Here is an 18,391-nt window from a genome sequence, read left to right as displayed (position 1 = left end):
GTGCAAAATGTAAGAATTGCCCAGTTGTCAAAGCATAGCATAGCTCCATGCAGCTGCCATTAGCTGGTTAGCTCAGTTAGCCATGCAGCTAGAAGTCCAGACGGTGAGTTTAGGGATCGGGGGGAGTGTTGATGCTTATGCTGCTTGCACGGGAGCTAAAGTTTGAGATAGACTAGAGCTAGCTGGTTAGCATGCTAACTTCAACCTCATGTAGACATCATTACAGCATTATATCATCACATTTTGTTGGTTATTTTAGTTCATTTTTGAATGTTTCAACCAAAAATTCTTACTTATTGCACCTTTCATTAACACATACGCCACGAAGTCCACAGCAAAACCATTTACAGCCAAGACTAAATAGTTTTTATAAATGCTTATTTTAGGATTGTCCATCCTTTGACTAACTATGACCCCTTTTTTTTGGTATTCATTGCAAAGTTTTGCTTGTTCTGTTAGCCATTCATTAATGCCCTGTGTGATGTCTGTAAAGGTCTAACTGTCATCAACAGGATTATTTCAAATTCAAGACGATGAAGACAGAATGCTAAATGTGAAAAGAAAAATGCACCATTTGGACCAAATGAATGATTGATTAAACTGGATGACTGGGAGATTAATCAGTGTTGAAGAGACTCTGTAGTTAATCTATTACCAGTGCTAACCAGGTGGTTTTACAATCACATATAGTTGTCGTAGAAAAAAAAAAAACACAAGAAAAGTATTTGATTGTCACTGATTGACACTATTTTCCTCAAATAGTGTATATATCAGTGTTTGTTATTATAAAACTAAACATCAGAAAGAATTCTGTCTACACTTGGATTATACACACATGTAAATCATCTGTGTAAAATCTAGATTTCCTGGCTAATAAATTCCTGGCTGGCTGGGGATTATGTGTTGTTAGCAGCAGAGAAGCTTTCTCAGACCTAAACATCCCTGAGGACCGTAGAGACAGACATGAGGTAATGGTGTGATTTCACAATAGCTGACTACTGTTTATGACCCTCATCTGTTTCATTCGTTACACTGAACTGTGGAAACATCCAAAATCCGCTCGCAGACACAGTCCTCATGGTACAACTCTGCGCTCCAAAACACGTTTCTGGCCTCCTGATTGGCTGTTGAATCTGTCAGCCACGTGTTTCAGCAGGTGGCTTGCCTGTCATTTATCACAAGCAACCCCCCGTGATGCTTTCAGGTGCCCCTCGTAAAATTTCCAAGTTTGTTTTTTTCAATATGGCAAGAATTCCCTCACTTGAGTCGAGGGCCTAAGGACAGATATTGTACATTGATTGTGATTTTTGTTTATATAAATACATTGATTTGATCGATTGATGATTGATTTGGTGTTAATAGTTATTTTGCAGATTTCATGGTGCATCAAAGTGGCACATTTTTAATTTAATCAGCTGGATTTTATCGGCAATCACATCAAAAATAAAACACTGATCCAGATAATCAGCAAAATTCTGAATATCGGAACAGATCGGTGGACTTTAATGTGTAAATATATCTATAATTTACATTTACTTGTACTCTTGATGTTAAAATATACTACATTTACTTCCATTTATTCTGATTTTGAAATAACTTTAACATTTTTCCTCAAGTAGTATTTGTATGGTGACTTTTACTGTTACCAAAGTCATATTTAGGCTGATAGCCTATGGCTTTTTGGGTGCATTTGGTTATTAACAACAAATGTGTGTTGAAGCCAAACGTTATATCTATTTATATATTTGGTTAAGTTCAGTAGTGCGGGGCTACTTTATGTGAATTTATGTGCGTAATTCCAAAAGACTAAAAAAAATCCCGATGACACGTGAAGGCAGCAAAACTTTCCAGCCCTGTCATCAGAAAGTCAGTGACCTCGCAGTTATCTGCAGGAGCGTACAGGGGCGCGAGGGGCGACATTCGTACCTCAGACGACCGCGGCGTGTTTGTTGTTGACTTGACTTGTGTCGCAGCCATGAACTGTCTGAGAGCGCTGCGTCTGTCAAACCCCGTCCAGCTGATCGTCAAAAACACGGAGGCGCTGAAGAAGCTGCACGTCCTCCAGCCGGCATGTTGTCTGAGCGCAGGATCGACCCCCGCGTCCCAGCGACCGCACTTGGACCACTTCCATCTCAAAATGTGAGTGTGTGTGTGTGTGTGTGTGTGTGTGTGTGTGTGTGTGTGTGTGTGTGTGTGTGTGTGTGTGTGTGTGTGTGTGTGGTGAACAGCTGTCAACATCTGGATTCACACTCGGGCGTCATTCACACAGTTTAATGACTTTTTTTTTTCATCTCAAGTATCAGACACATACTGGAAACCCTCACATTTAAGAACCTGAACTATAAAAGTGCATGGAAAGTGATTAAGTATTGCATCATTAACAAAACAGTTGCCAGTCAATCAGTTAATGACTTCTTCTAGAGCCAACTGTTCTTTAGTCTACAGGCTTCATAAATTGTCTTATTTTATATAGAAAAAAATATTGTGTACTTAAGCACAGTAATTGAAATAACAGTAAATGTACTTTATTCAATTCCAGCAATGCATTTCAAGATAGCTATACCATACATTAAGATAAGATAAGACGTTCCTTTATTGATCCATCTTGGGAGAAATTCACAGGTAACACAGCAGTACAGAGTGAAATACGTAGCAGCAGAAAGTCTCAGAAAATCTCCGAAAATAGAGACAATAATAAAGAGATACTGTGAGGAATAAAAATACAATTTGAATACAAATCTAATAAAAACTATGAGAATAAAGATAAATGTGCTATATACAGTAACTGTGGACAGGACAGGAGGTGTGAAGAGCAAATGATATACAAACTTAATGGAAGATAATTCAGCTATGATTAACTGTTATAGCTGGTCACATCGGGCCAGGTGTCATTTATCAGCATGTGTCGGCTTTAATGAGGCAATAGGCCCTCTGACCTGAGATCAGAGAGAACAAATTATTATCCAACAGACAAAGAAATAAAGAAATTAGGGAAATCAACACAAATAATAAAAGATCCCGCAGAATTACTTAATGGGGCATTTCAGCAGGAATGATCCTGAAATGCATAGTTCAAAATAAATAGGTTTTTTTTTCTGTAATTTCGACTTATTGATAAATTATTTAAAGTTAAAGGTTCACTATGCAGCTTTTTTCAATGTCTATAAACAGAGACAGAGGTCCTGATGCAAAAATAGCAGTTGCCAGTTGAGTTTGTAAACAATAAAACAGCAGGGTGAGAACAAATCAGAGCATATAGGCCATTAAGAAGTTAATAGAGTACTCAATTTAGCATGATTGAATGATCACACAAGAATGATCACATTAGTGTTTTTAAGCGCTTCCTCTTCCCTTGATCAGAATCTCAAAGCCTCTGAAATCTGGAGTGGAAGACATGCTTTTCTACACCATCACAGACGGAAAGGAGCAAGTCCCCATTTCATACTTTACTTCGGTAAGTAGCTAAATGATCCATCCTTCCCTCCTTCCTTCCCTCCTTCCTTCATTCATTCCTTTGTTCCTTCCTGCCTCGTTATGGTGATTTCATCTCGTCCATTTGTTCGCAGGCCCTGAGGAAAACTGGCCTTCACCCGTCAGACCCTCGTTTGAAGGACTGCATGGAGAAGCTCCGACGAGCTGTCACGGAGTCCGTTGGAGAGGTGATGATGGACAGAGAGCTTTTCCACAGGTGAGACGATGGAGGACATGGACGAGTGGTTAGGACCAAATCCAACCATCAGTAAACTCACAGACTAATGGTGTAGTATGACAACACTGCCTGGGATTATTTTAGCGACACAATTTATTTGGAAATGCACTTTATGTCATGTTCAGTGTGTAGTGTACACACAAATTATACGTTATATTTGAAGTGCAAGAGATAGGAAGCGGTCAGATCCAAAAAAAGGATCCTGATGTGCTGTGGTTTTATTTCCATGTCTGAATTCTCTGCAAAATTTAAAGTTTTACATACACTGATGGAATCTAATACAGCAGATCAACAAGTCAAACAGAGGGACGCAACTTTTTAATGAGCAACAGTGCCCCGTGAATTATGGATGTAATGACATAGTTGGCAGGAAATAAGACAATAGATTAGATTAGATTGTCTGCGTGAGTGCTGCCCTTCAAAACAGACTTCTGAGCGCTGTCTGTCTCTTGGTGTTTTGTTTTCCATTCACCGCCCGGTGAAGGCATGAGAGCAAAGCTATTTTTAGTCTGACCTTGCCACAACAATCCAACGTAATTAAGGATTTGTTATGTGTGACCTGCTGTGTGATTGTCTCTCTGCCTGTCTCCTCCTTTGTTCTTCACTTGTCTCCAACACACATGTTTAATTTATGGCAGACGTAAGATCACTGAGTTTTACAGACAGCGATTATCATGAGTCACCTGAGTAATGACACGAAGTTCTAATATGTCAGAAAATGTGTTAAAGGTCAGTAATTTTGGACCTGTAATCAATCTGAAACATAATCTTTTTATCACTCTGGTCTCTCTGGATTAATAGATACTGAAGCTAACTGGAAAAGTCATTAATCAGTCATGTTAGATCTTCAGAGTCATAAATGTTGCTAAATGTGGTGAAATGTTCATTTAGTTTGGTCAGCACAAACCTGCATGTGTGGGAGTCAGTGTTGTGTAGCATGTGTCAGGTCATGTCAGCTTTAGTTACTGTCATGCTGATGAAAGCAAAGGCCTGTTGATCAGACTGATAGCTAGCAGCTGCTGCCCTCACGTCATGCACACACACATCATGCACACACACAAACATGTGCTGTGTCACAGAGTGTTTTCCTGTATTTTGGTAGCACACGCTGCTCATACTGAGTTACCTACTTAAGAACTGTTTGCACAGTTCTCTTTAATGACATCCAGCTCAGTAAATCTCAGTTCATCTCACTTAAAGTGCAGCCAAATGCTTGCATGCATATCTCCGGATCAGATCTTGTTACCAGGCACTGAGTCTTGTCAGCCCACAGTAACGCTTTATCACCTCCACAATGACTTAATACACACTATAAACAGGAAGCATGATATGCAGTATTTATCACTATAAAATGTTTAAAGTTTCATCTTATTTATTCATTTATTTGTCATAAAACTAAAACCAAAATAGCAAATTTGCTGCATGGACTGTACTGCCTTCAAGTGTATGTCAAAGAAATCAGTCAAAAATGCTGCAATGTGCGTTAAAAGCACCCAAAATTACACATTTTATAGAAGATAGAGTAGCAAAATGCAGCAATTTGCAGTCATTTGTTGTGCGTTATGTCTCAAATTAAAGTGATACACTCCGTGCAACTTGGTGATGAGTGAGAAAGTTTGTGACCTTTTAGAGTCATGTAGTCATTTAATTCATCTGGTGTCAAAGCCATGAAACTTGACACAGAAATGAGTCCACATTGACCTCTGCGTCCTGGCTGTGGTTTGAAAAATGAACTTTGTATTGAGAAATGTGGCAAAAACAGCAGTCATCGTTCAAGTAAACGTTCCGGAGTACCACTCCGGTGTGTCGTTTTTTTCCTCTCAGGTGTGTCGGCGGAAACGTCGTCCTGCTGATCCAGGCTTTCAGAAAGAAGTTCATCATCCCGGAGTTCGACGTGTTCGCGCAGAAGATAAATGAAATCTACACGAGGGTGCAAACCCAAAGCGAGGGGAAGGTAGGTGGATGTGGTTTGCTTGTTCCTTATTGTGAAGTAAAAGAAAATTAATTCTGTGACAGAAAAATGCAAACGGTAAACAGTTAAGCTGACTGTTGCTGTTCTGTTCTGTTCTGTTCTCTCGTGTTTTCTGGCTGTAGGTTGCAGACTACATACCCCAGCTGGCCAAGTTCAGCCCAGAACTGTGGGGGGTGTCTTTGTGTACAGTGGATGGCCAGAGGTGAGAATTTCACACGTCACACAATCGGCCTCAGCAGATGGAGTCTGTCCAGAATTCTAGATGATGAGACTTTTTTATCCGTGTTGGCTTAAACGTTGAGATTGATTTGACCTCACTGGTACCAGGAAACAGTGATATGTGGCAAGTAATGAATGAATGCAGATGAATGAGACTGTTTTGTGACGTTGATATATTTTATATTAAAGTTTCATTCGTTGCAGTTTAGATTGAAATGCCCCTCAGCGAGACATCTTACCCTCAAACTGCCCCAGTGTTGGAGCTGAGTTAACACTGAAAAGGTTTTTTATGTTCAGAGAGACTAGACGCGTTATTTTCCAGATTCTTCTGGTTTTAAATGTCGGCCCTGTCTTCCTTCTCAGGCACTCTGTTGGAGACACTAAACAGCCGTTCTGCCTGCAGTCCTGTGTGAAGCCCCTTCAGTACGCCATCGCCGTCCACGAGGCGGGAACGGAGATGGTTCACCGTTATGTCGGCATGGAGCCCAGCGGACTCAAGTTCAACATGCTGTCGCTCGATGACGAAGGTGTGTGGAAAAAAAAAAAAAACAGCCATGAGAGACGATTTCCTCACTGCATCATTGTTATAAATCACTGGATGGAATCAGTGTCTTTGTCCAGCTGTCCAACACATCGTATCTTTTTAAAGTTGTTTTTGTTTTCTCCGCTGCCTTCATATAGCAAGAAATGTAATTGTGGACATTGTTTTCTTATTAACTAGAAAAATAATGACTACTGTTTACATCATTTTAGTGCCAAGGCAGTAAATTGAGTATTTGATCGTCAGGACCTTAATCGTCAACAATTTTGGTAGTTGATTTTTCATGTAAATAATTCAACAGTTGAGAGTTCCTAATATTTTCTGTTTATATACTTATTTTCATTGCAAAAAATATTCTGTGTGTCACTACAGGTTAAATATCATATCTTTGTTGGTCAGACAAAAAACTACCATTTACATTTTTTTTCTATTTTTTATCAAAAATAATCATAAAAAATAACTGACAGTTGCAGTCCTAGCTAGCTTCTTGTATTCCCAAAAACGACCTGACTCACGAACTCTCAGTTAATATTAGACTTGATTATGATGCACTTTTTATTTTGTATCTGTTGGAGGATTGTTTCATCATATGTACTCCATGTTGGTTTCGCAGGTCCGTTCATGGTCACACTGTGTTGTTTTATTTGGTTTTGTGTTCTCCGATATTATACGTCTAACTAAATAATTAACACCCTGTAAAATAGAGCCTTTTTGTTGCATGATCTCACGTCAAAACTGTGTCTTATCTCGTTGTCCTCTTTCTCAGATAAACCTCACAACCCCATGGTGAACGCTGGAGCTATAGTGATCAGCTCTCTTATCAAGGTAAACAGGAATGTACAGCACAGTCTTCTGTGTTAGTGATCAGTCAGCACATGCAGTAAATCATTGTCCATTTATTAAAAAGTCAGTGAATTAGTAACTGTTTTATGAACTATTATTTGTACCTTGGAGCCGCTCAAGTGTTTTGTTACTGGACAGGAATGACAGGAATCTGACTGGTTATGGAGATTATGGGCATTTTATGAACTCTGCTGTACTCCACACCTGATAGTCGGCAAAAGTCTTTGATTTTGAAAGGTCACGTTATTTGAACATGCGAAAAAAAAAAAATTCTGATTGCTGCATACACGTTTATTCAACAGGTGCGTCTTTTACTGTCTAACTGTTATTGAGGCATCTCTTTAAACTGATTCTGCAAATATATTGATCTTGTTTTTGTTGAATAGAAAATCAGTGGCTGTGTCCCAGTTTAGGGGTTGCATCCTTTGAAGGCGAGTCCTTTGGACAGACCTTGTCGACCGTTGTTAAATGGGACGGTCTAGCCTTTGGAGCATTTCCTGGTTGCGTCACCAGATGTTTTGGTGCATTTGAGTCTTCAAGTTGGGCCAGCCTTCAGCGTGGCTTTGTGATGTAATTGGCCTTCAAATGCGCCCTTCAAAGGATGCAGACCCTGAGTTGGGACACCGCAAGTTTGTTGATGGGATGATGATTTTCAAACTAGGGGAGAATGTCATTAAAAGAGCAGCCATAACTTATTATTATGTCTTAAAAAACATTTAAAAATCTTATCTGTCCTGACTGAATGAGACTATTTTTTTTAAGATATTCAAAGCTTGTTTTACAGATTCAAATAAGATATAACAGGATCAACAGCCTAATGTCTTTTTCACTGGAGTCTGTCGTGCTGATTTGTGAGATACTCCCTGAATGCAACCTGAGCTCTGTGGTTTATGATCACCGCCTGTCTTTCTTCATGCCACACCAGCTGAGAAATGATACAATCAGCAATACATTCATGTGTTGTTTTACACGCTGTGCTATGAGTAGTACTGAGGTCATATGAATGTTGGATTTTTGCATGTGTGTGGACATTACAAACAGCACATGTATATGCCTTAAACTGACTCTCGTTTTGTTTTCAGCCTCGTTCAAATAAGGCAGAGAAGTTTGACTATGTAAGTCGACCGGTCCTCTTCTGTCATTCTCCTCTGTTAAGAGATTATGACACTGATGATGATCTCACACATCTGACCTTTTCTTTGTTCTCCAAGGTGATGGAGTTTGTGAAAAAGATGGCAGGTCAGGAGTACGTGGGATTCAACAATGCCACGTGAGTGTACTGTCAAACGCATTTCAGGGTATTTTATGTTAATATGTCGATGTTCTGCACACACAAATTGCCCGTTCCGCTGCCCTGTTGCATTATTGATGCTTCAGTATTGACCCATTCTGTCTGTCCGTCTCAGGTTCCAGTCAGAAAAAGAAACGGGTGACAGAAATTTTGCCATCGGATACTACATGAAAGAGAAGAAGGTCGGTTACAAAATGCTGTAATATGTGGGATTAGAAATGCTTTTTGGTTTCTGGTGCATCTGTTTGAGATGAATATTTACAGACCTATATCCAAATGTTTTGCATTCACAGGTTTTGAAGTTCTTTGTTTTCATTTTGTGATTACGCTGCCATTTATTTTCATTATTAATTGATGAATCATTTACTCTATAAGACATCAGAAACAAAGAAAAAAATATATAGTTTATATCATTTTAATGTGATATAAAATAGGTGAAACCTGGGAAATAATTACTTAAACAATCAGTCGATTATCAAAGAAGTTGTTGATTATTTTCCTTTTTTTTCACGAATCGATTAACTGATTGTTTCAGTTCTACACATAAACAGCATTTACATTGGTAAAGGATTAGCTATTACTGAGATCTTGTTGTCTGATAAGAGCATTTTAATTATTATATTTTATGCTCGACCATGATATCATTAGATTATGTTTGGTTTCGTTTGTTCGAAATGTTTCATGATTATTCTTATTTTTTTGCAAATGTTCTTTTTTTTGATTTATATGAAACATCATCGTATTAAACCATCCCTTTTTTCCATCATCGTCACTTTGCTCGACCAACATCCGTTGTGTCAAACTGAGACTCCTTCTTCACAGCCTCTCTCACACACTCCTCTGTGCATTGCCACACTATGACAGAGGGGATACACATGACCTTTTGACCCTGAGAGCTGTGCTGGTGAGGGTAATAATCCCTGGCAGGGTCCCTCAAGGAGAACTGAGCCCATTCGAGAGAGCCTTATGAATTGGCCAAGTTATCCTTTATTTTTTGGGTGAGAAATCATCTGGTTTGAAGCGATCAAATAGTCATAATAATCATATTTCATTCACCAGTGTTTCCCTCCTGAAGCAGATATGATAGACGCCCTGGACTTCTACTTCCAGGTAAACTGCTCCGCCATAACCGGAGCTTTTCATAGAGAATCATTAAACAATCATTAATCTACTATGTAGCCTCACATGACTTTGCCGGTAGTGAAAATTGTTTCAGTAGTGTTGACTGTGACCCTCTTTTGGTCACAGCTTTGCTCCCTCGAGGTGACCTGCGAATCAGGAAGCATCATGGCTGCCACCCTGGCCAACGGAGGGATCTGTCCAATCACAGGCGAGCGTGTCCTGAGTGCCGAGGCTGTGCGGAACACTTTGAGTCTCATGCACTCCTGCGGCATGTATGACTTCTCTGGTCAGATGGCTTTTCATGTGAGTGCTGTACCGTCTCACCAGCCCTCTAATGATATTTAACTGAAAGATGAATTAATGTTCAGTCCACATCCTCTTGCTCTCATCTCTCAGGTGGGCTTGCCGGCCAAATCTGGGGTGTCTGGTGCAATACTACTGGTGATCCCCAACGTCATGGGAGTGATGTGTTGGTCTCCTCCACTGGACAGAGTTGGAAACAGCGTCCGTGGAATTCACTTCTGTGAGGCAAGACCGAGGTTTACCTCTGTGCCTTTTGCATTTGGACTGTTTCTGTTAAAGGAGAAGAGGCTGAAATGTGTGCAGATATTTTATAGAATCAAATCAGGCTGATAGCATTTTTTTTTTTTTTAAATGTTCTGCCACAAGTCATTTATTATAGCACAATATGATACAGTATGCTAGAATGCGACAAAATATAATACAATACAATGCGATACAAAACTATACGATACGATACATATGATATGGTACAATGGAATACAATACAATACAACACAATACAATATCATACAGTACGATACACATGCCATATCTATAGATATACAAAGCATTTGAAACAGCCATAGCCATAAAACACATCACATTATATCCTCAGCTTTGGATCTTAATTAGTCGTTAGCATAGAAAAATAATTCTTCAGTTGCATTTAAATGGGGGGACTCTGTAAGACCTATACCAACTTCTGCCCACAAATAGCTATTTGTGGGCAGAAGTTGGTATTCACTGATTAGAGCATGCGAGGAGTCAGAAGAGACATTGTTTGAGCATGCTGTTGCTCAAAAAGAGTGAGCCACAGGTTGACCAGTAATCTTTGCACAAGTTTGGAGTTGATTATGTAGTTTAAAGATCCACAGATGGGCTGTTGAGCCATGCCGTAATGCAGCTCAGCCTGACACTAGAAGGGGACAAAGTGTGACATTTTCAAATACCTTAAGGCGCACTTCGAGTTGTTAAGGACCACTTACCCACATACATTTGAAAAATAGAACATAGAATGACAAAAAGGGGAAAAAAATAAACTGGGCTGTGATGATTTCACCGCAATCAGCATCCCTGCCTGCCATTATGAATCCAAATTTTACGCATCCTGGGTCATTTTTCCTCATCGCACACTTGAGAGCTATTACTGGCACCGGGCCGTCTCCCAGATCACCTCTACATTTCTTAAACTGATCCATTTTGTGTCACGGCTTCTGAGGGAACAGATAGCAGTGGCAGTACACATGTTTCTCTCCATGTTTGTCACTGAAATTATGCATTTTAATTTGATGTTTTTTTTTATACATTTCAGTGAATTCTTGGGCACATTTAGATATAGAAAAAAAACCTGTATATTCAAAACATGTTTTAATATATCCACTGGCAGTACTGCTGCCTCTGAGGCTTGCTGGGATGCACTGTAGAGCTCGATGATTGAGAATGGCTGTCTTATATCGGCTGAAGAAAGAACTGATGGCCTGCTTAGTCAGACAAATCGATTAAAGTTAGTGTCTCATTGCTGTCTTCTAAAACCAGAAACCTTAAAGTTTAGGCTCAAACAATCAATACAATCAATTCAAAGCTCCTGTTCTGAGTAGCTTCTGATGTTACATCCCAGTGAAAATGTTTTAGTTTTCTTTGTCCTGAAACATAAATAATGCATATGTCCTCCAGTGTTTTCCTCCTCTCACTATTATTCTGCATCTTTTCCTCAGGAGCTCGTGTCGCTTTTCAACTTCCACAATTATGACAACTTGAGGCACTTTGTGAAGAAGCAGGACCCACGCAGGCTGGATGGAGACGACAGGGTTTGTTTGCTTTCTTAGTTTGTTCTTTTTTTGTAGTTTCTTAAAATATGGTTTTTTTTCTTTTCCTGCCTATATGTTTATGTTCCTCCCGTGTCATTGCAGAACAAGTCTGTTTTCAATTTGATGTTCGCCGCCTACAGTGGAGATGTGTCTGCCTTGAGAAGGTACAGCATTTACCAGCAAACCTGATTATTGTTTTTTTTCCCCTGTGTAACAGAGATGGCCTTCAGGATGTTAACACCGAGCCTGGGTATTGGAAAAAAAAACATACAAATGGAATACAAATGAAATGAAATGCAAACATAAAGTGTCTCATTACTGTGTAACAAACAGCTTCAATGCCGCTTAGCATAGAGTTTCCAAGTCTCTGGATCTCTGCTGGGGGGATGAATACCATTTTCGGTGTCTTGATGATGGTAATGGAGTCATTTTTATCAGTCCATTTAGTGACTCCTCTTGCACCATATGGAAGCATCTGCATTTTTTTTTATCAGTTTGATCAGGTTTTTCCTTTTTATTTGTCCCAGCACTTGAGTTGAAATATTCAGTCAAAAAAATTAGAGAGCTAATACAAATTTTGCCATGTAGAAGAAGAATTTTCATACTAGTTTCTGCTTGTCAGTCGTCTCAAATGTAAGTGCAATTCTGGAATAGATCTGGAGTAGATCTATAGTTACATTACTATGTGAGCAAAATGACACTTTACGTGCTTTGTTTTTTACTTCATGCATGAAAATAGATATGGACCTGTGCTTTTTCCTCATTCCTACAGGTTTGCTCTCTCATCCATGGACATGGACCTGAAAGACTACGACTCTCGAACAGCCCTACATGTCGCTGCAGCAGAGGGTGAGCTCCCGCATGATCCGCTCATCTGTGGTCCTGATATTTATTGAATCAGCAGCACTAAATCAGTTCCCGCAGGCAAAACTGCAATTAAGTCGGGCAGTAGATCCGTATAACCGCTTAGAGATAAAAGCATTAAATCACTAAGCTCCTCAAAGGTCAAAGACAGCATTAAAAAGAGCTGAAAATTATAAACGCGAATAAAACATGGACCATGACAGAAAAACTGCAACTGTTGGCATGTGCATTCTCACTTTTGTTTTGTGGCACCTGTTAAATGCTAACTTTGGGATTTTGTATTGTGTGTGTGTGTGTGTCTGACAACATTATTGAGAGCACTCCTACACAGTTAGACAGTTTTGTCAAAGAATGGGATCCTTTTTTGTTTAACCAGCAAAAAACTGCACTTTGCTCCTGCCAAAGCCACCAGACCTCATTTGCATAAACAGTAATTTTACCATTGTAAAACACAATTCATTCAAACCAGACTTTAACTAAATGAAACCATCTTGGTTTGCATTCACACTGTTCCAATAGTCACCAACTCTCTGGTCAAAAAAAACCCCTCAATGTGTCATGTTAGATGTAAAAATTTAGATCCTACACGCCGTTTTGCTTGCTGTGAATTACTGACTCTGTCAATGTAGTCTGGTGGCTTTGGCAAGAGCAATTTGGTGGCATATGCTCTGGTTAGACCAAAACGGATCTTGTTCTTTAAAGCAAATCAGGCAACTTTTCAACTTTGCCCACTCACAGCATTTCCATGTACTACTGCTGACACTGCGGCAAAGACAGCCTCAGCAACTTACCACTAACAGCCTGGCTACAATCACAAGCAAGAAACGACTGTAAGAATCCCGATTTGACCCAGAAACCCAAACTGCAGTGCTATGAGAAAGCCCTGTAAAAACACACCTGGTTGTATTAATAAGAGGGCAGGATTGTTACTTATGATCTTTAGAAAGAATGCAGGTTTTGAACCACCTCAAGTCCCCGTGGTAAAGAGAAACACGCATGTCAGTTCACTCTTCCCCTTCATTGCATCCTCCTGCTGTTTCCATCCTTCTTTTGCAGTGTAGGAGTTAACACAGTTATTCCTCCAGGCGGTGACTGGGGAAAACAGTTTTATTTACTTCCTGTTTTTATGCACAATTCGATACGCGCTTCCTTTGTGACTTCATTCGTCTTTTTTTTTTTTTTTCTTTTCAGGAAAAATCAATCCCCATAGCAGACTGAACAGCATAGTGAAAGCAAGGTTTTCTGGGGAAATAATCTATAAGCAGATGGCATCATTCTCTAAAATCAGTACTTACAACAGAATGATTGGTTACAGAATACAAGTGTCCAGCTCAACAGAGATCTGTGTCTGCAGTGATCCTTTCAATAATGTCAGACACTTGAAATAACAATCTGAGCCCGTCATCGGCGAAAACAAGACAAAGCCTTTCAGTGGAAATACTTTGATGGGGCTCGACTGCCCTGACAGCTGACAGCTGCAGCAGTCCAACTCAATACTGGAGCAGTATCAGAAGTTGTCGTCCCCATTAGTCACTTAGACACAAAAGCATGGAGGAAGAACTGGTCCAGGTTACAAAATATCGAAGTTACAGTTACACATCACTGCACTGGATACCAACAATGACAACGTGAAATGACATAACAAGTCGGTCACTACACTCTCTGCCGCACATGCCGTTGTTTCCAAAACAACAGAATATAGACAGCGTCAGATTTCAGCTTCGTGATGCTTCAGTTTTTAATGAGGATCGCTTGACACAGAAACAGAAGGGTGCCTCCATCACACACCCACAGTCCTCTGTTATACCTAGTTGAAAGGACAATCGTGTTTTACTCCGTGTACACAATGTTCTCAGTGTTTGTGTTCATGTGTGATACTACGAGCAAAGTTTCATGTTGTGTCGAGCCTTCTTAGTGTTTTAAAGATATCGATTTTGGTGCTAATGTAAGAGTGCCCAGCACTCCATTGAAAAGTAGCTTGCCCAAAAACAAAACTACGGTAAATCTTAAGAGTGCCTCTTTCATCATAATTATGCTTTTACACGAAGGTTTGGCTCTTGTAGATTCACAAAATAAGCCCAGGTTGCATTTTGGAGAGAGTTTGACTTTAATCATGGAGTCCCTCAGAAGTTCTGTAGGAAAACAAAATGTTTCAACACCTTACTTAAAAAGTCAATGAAAAATACTTAGAGTTGTTCAATTGTTTGTTTCGACACTCACTGCAGCAATTAGTCAACTAAGTTAGCTTTTGCTTCATTTGTTTCATGATTAACTGCAGAGGCTCGGTACCTTTGGCTCACATTATACAAAATCCATAACGAATCAGCTTGCAAACCCCTCGCAGAGCACCATATGGTCGATTATTTGTCTTCTGTTGTGGTCTTTGTTTATCCACAGCACCAGTTTAATGCTCCACTGCAGTCTCTTCAACGCTCACATTTTTCATAAGGAGCCTTGTGAGCGAGTCATCTGTTTACAAGATAAAAGCGGGAGTAATAACTGTTTCCATCCAAAAGAACTGGGCAGAGCCTCTGCACTCTTTTTAGTCACGCGTCAGTTTTTCTCATTTCCGTTCGAGTTTATATTCACCCACAGTATGTCGTTCTATTAGATAAACTTGTAAATCGTGAATTTTGGGAGCGGTATTATTTTAAGGTATATTTGTGCACTTGCGTTGCTTCTTGACACCCAAGTGAAATCTGTGTTTTCTGAGTTATCAGGAAGATTAAAAAAAAACAAAAAACAGATTGTCTCTATCCACACTCAACAAAAATATGAACGCAACACTTTTGTTTTTGCCCCCATTTATCCACACAAAAGAGTCACTCCTGAGCACAAGCTTGTTCAAATCTTTGTTAGCGAGCACTTTTACTCTCTGTGCCCAAATATTCCATCCACCTGACAGGTGTGGCATATCAAGATTTTGGAAATATTTGAATACTGGGGGCCACATTTTCCCCTCCCCAAACACGTAATTTAATCACGGCCCTGATCTAATTCTTCCTGTCGTTATCTTTTCTCTTGGTTCTCAGGTCACATAGATGTGGTGACGTTCCTGACTGAAACCTGCAAAGTCAATCCATTTGTAGAAGACAGGTGAGATGTCTTTTTATCCTTTGACGTTATATTTCACTGCTCCATATGTTTAGGCTTTAATTATTTTTAACTGTTTTTAACTTCTATTCCGTTTTGCGTTGTTTTCAGGAAGAATCAGCAATGGTTATTTTTTTTTATTTTTTCCTATCCATTTCATTACAAGCTCATTTTGCAGAGAAAAAGCTATAATGAGATGTCCTTCGTTTCCATCCGTCTCCTGAGAAAGTGACTTCTAATCCTAGTGGGACTGAAAGAAATGAGTTTGAATGAGAGTAAATTGTTGTTACCGTTAATTGAAAATGTACAATTATCTCTCAGAGCGATGTGCACTAACCACAGCACGAGAATAGATGATTAAAGTAACTCAATGTCAGTATATGAATTGGCAGCTGGTTCATCATCCAGCGGTAGTCTGGTTGACATTATGTTCTCGCTGGCTTGCCGGCACGGACCATTTCATCTCACTTGCCACAGCTTCTCTGGTGCGACACACACACACACACAATCTCACACCCAGATGTAAATCTCCATGCTGTTCAACCTTAATTGCCGTCCTACGCAGCTGGACTCACAGACTAGTATTCAGAAAATTCATATAAAATTCATGTTTATTTGGAAAGCGAAATTGTTGTTAATTCAAATCCTTCGAACAGAGGTGGCAAGGGCAAAATTAGCACCACCCACATAGGCATGATAGCCATATTTATGGGAGATGCATCAGGTTGAATTTGCCTAAATATTCTCTCATGCAGATTAAACTCAAAGTGTGATCCACCTGCTTCCTACTCTCTTCCTCTTAACATTCTCTCATCGCTGTGCAGGTGGGGGAACCTCCCAGTCGATGATGCCACACAGTTCGGACACGATGACGTGGTGAAGGTGCTGAAAGATTACCAGCAGGTCTGCAGCCAGCAGGAAACACAGCACACTCAGGCCGAGCATTCCCCGAAGCTGGACACCATCGATGGCATGGTTTGACGTCCCCCCCCAAGAACTGCAGCGTGTCGGGGGGCAGTTGTGCAATCTGTCAAGTTTTGAAACACGAAGCTCCAATTCATAGCACACAAAATAAGTGCAGGGAATATGACGCCATGAACATTAAATGAAAGATGCAAAGTGAATAGGAGAAGATTTATAAGTGAACGGGAAAATGGTATTAAGATGCAGACGGAATATAAAGCAGGCGGGAATATACAATCCAGACAAAAGGCAAAAATAATAAAGCAACAAGCTGAGAGAAAACAAGATTTGTGTGTGAATAATGGGGCGCTGCGAGCCGACTCAACCTTTAAATCACTGCTGCTGGACACAATGTTCGTGTTATAGTAAGATTCATATATGTTCCACAGGGAAGCAGAGGAGACTGTAAACTCAAAAGATGGATTTTTTTGTACTGTAATGCTTCTCTGCTTCCTTACAACAGAACATTTCACTCTTATATGTTTTTATAATTCTATTGTGCCTTATTGAAACCTTTAAATATGTAAGACTGTTCTGTCTGGATGTAAAATCTTATATTTGTTTTTTTTCCAAAAAGGAAGATGAGGTGAGGAATTGTACATGATCCTGATAACTTAAAGGGTTACTCCCCCAATTTTACACATTAAGGTGTGTTGACAGGTCTTGGGAAGTACTACTACGCATGTGAAAGAAGTAGTATTGTGTCTCCAGAGGAAGCTGCATGTAATCTGATAAATTGCCACTGGTGATGCCACTCAGAGGCTCGTTGCATTGTGGGTAATGCAGGCACCAGGCTTTGAAAGCAGTCAAGCATTGCTTCCCAGTTTTGAAAAAAAAATGCTGAAAATCAACAAAACCAGAGATATCAACAATTTATTTCACACCTTCTCCTTATTTTATTACCCAAAATGCAACTCAGCCACTTAGTGACGTACATCACTGGAGACAGTTTATCAGATTGCGTGCAGCTTCCCCTAAAGCCACAAAAGGCTTTATACTACTGTTCATGTTTGCAGTAGTACTTCCAAAGACCTTTCAGCACACTTTAATGTGTGAAATTGGTGGAGTTACCCTTTAATGTCTGTGAGCTACATTGTATATACTATGTTCTTCAGCTGTAAATACATTATGATGTGCAGTGTCATAACACTTACGCCAATTTTAATATGCATAAGCAAGAAATTTAATGGAGTAATTTATTACCAGAACTATTTTGACATTAAAGACGACTATTAAACATTTTGTATTAATCCGCCACCCGTTGTTTCATTTTGTTTTGACTTTATTCTGGTTTTCAGTGCGTCATGCAGTCAGCAATTTGTTCTTAAATATTAAGCAGCGTGTACTAAATCAGCTGAACCAAGGATGGAATACATGATGAGGAAGCAGCGGGAGTGTTGTCAGGAGGTGGTCGCCACTGAATTGTTTTAAAAGCTATTAGTGTAAGAGTATGCGTGGCGTAATTATTACGTTTCTTTTGGAAACAGACCGTTAAAAAAATAACATCAATGAAGAAGTAAGAGGGATTTGGCCGGGGCTCGAGAGCATAAAAATAACGCATGCTGAGTCACGTCGAGCTGATTTGAACAGCCTCACGTTTCTTTATTTATTTATAGATTTAGAGTTAATCAGTGTTGACAGACTGTCCCTTTAGTGACCTGGTTCACGCAGCTGACTGAGAGGA

The 18,391-nt window shown here is 39.7% G+C and overlaps 1 protein-coding gene across 1 annotated transcript; it reads left to right on the top strand.

Annotated features, from left to right (window-relative positions):
• The first annotated feature begins 1,846 nt into the window (after window positions 1–1,846).
• On the top strand, window positions 1,847–17,964 carry LOC119021882 (glutaminase kidney isoform, mitochondrial-like). Its single transcript, XM_037102464.1, has 18 exons — window positions 1,847–2,139; window positions 3,361–3,454; window positions 3,567–3,688; window positions 5,534–5,663; window positions 5,804–5,883; window positions 6,264–6,427; window positions 7,208–7,266; window positions 8,367–8,399; window positions 8,496–8,554; window positions 8,691–8,757; window positions 9,635–9,685; window positions 9,824–10,000; window positions 10,094–10,225; window positions 11,695–11,787; window positions 11,890–11,951; window positions 12,560–12,636; window positions 15,684–15,747; window positions 16,569–17,964. The coding sequence occupies exons 1-18, from the start codon at window positions 1,976–1,978 to the stop codon at window positions 16,723–16,725; spliced, it is 1,785 nt and encodes a 594-aa protein (XP_036958359.1). The 5' UTR covers window positions 1,847–1,975; the 3' UTR covers window positions 16,726–17,964.
• The last annotated feature ends 427 nt before the right edge of the window (window positions 17,965–18,391 follow it).

The sequence above is a fragment of the Acanthopagrus latus genome, chromosome 6 (genome assembly GCF_904848185.1).
Source record: "Acanthopagrus latus isolate v.2019 chromosome 6, fAcaLat1.1, whole genome shotgun sequence".
Classification (NCBI taxonomy): domain Eukaryota; kingdom Metazoa; phylum Chordata; class Actinopteri; order Spariformes; family Sparidae; genus Acanthopagrus; species Acanthopagrus latus.
This window is presented reverse-complemented; position numbering and strand designations above follow the sequence as displayed.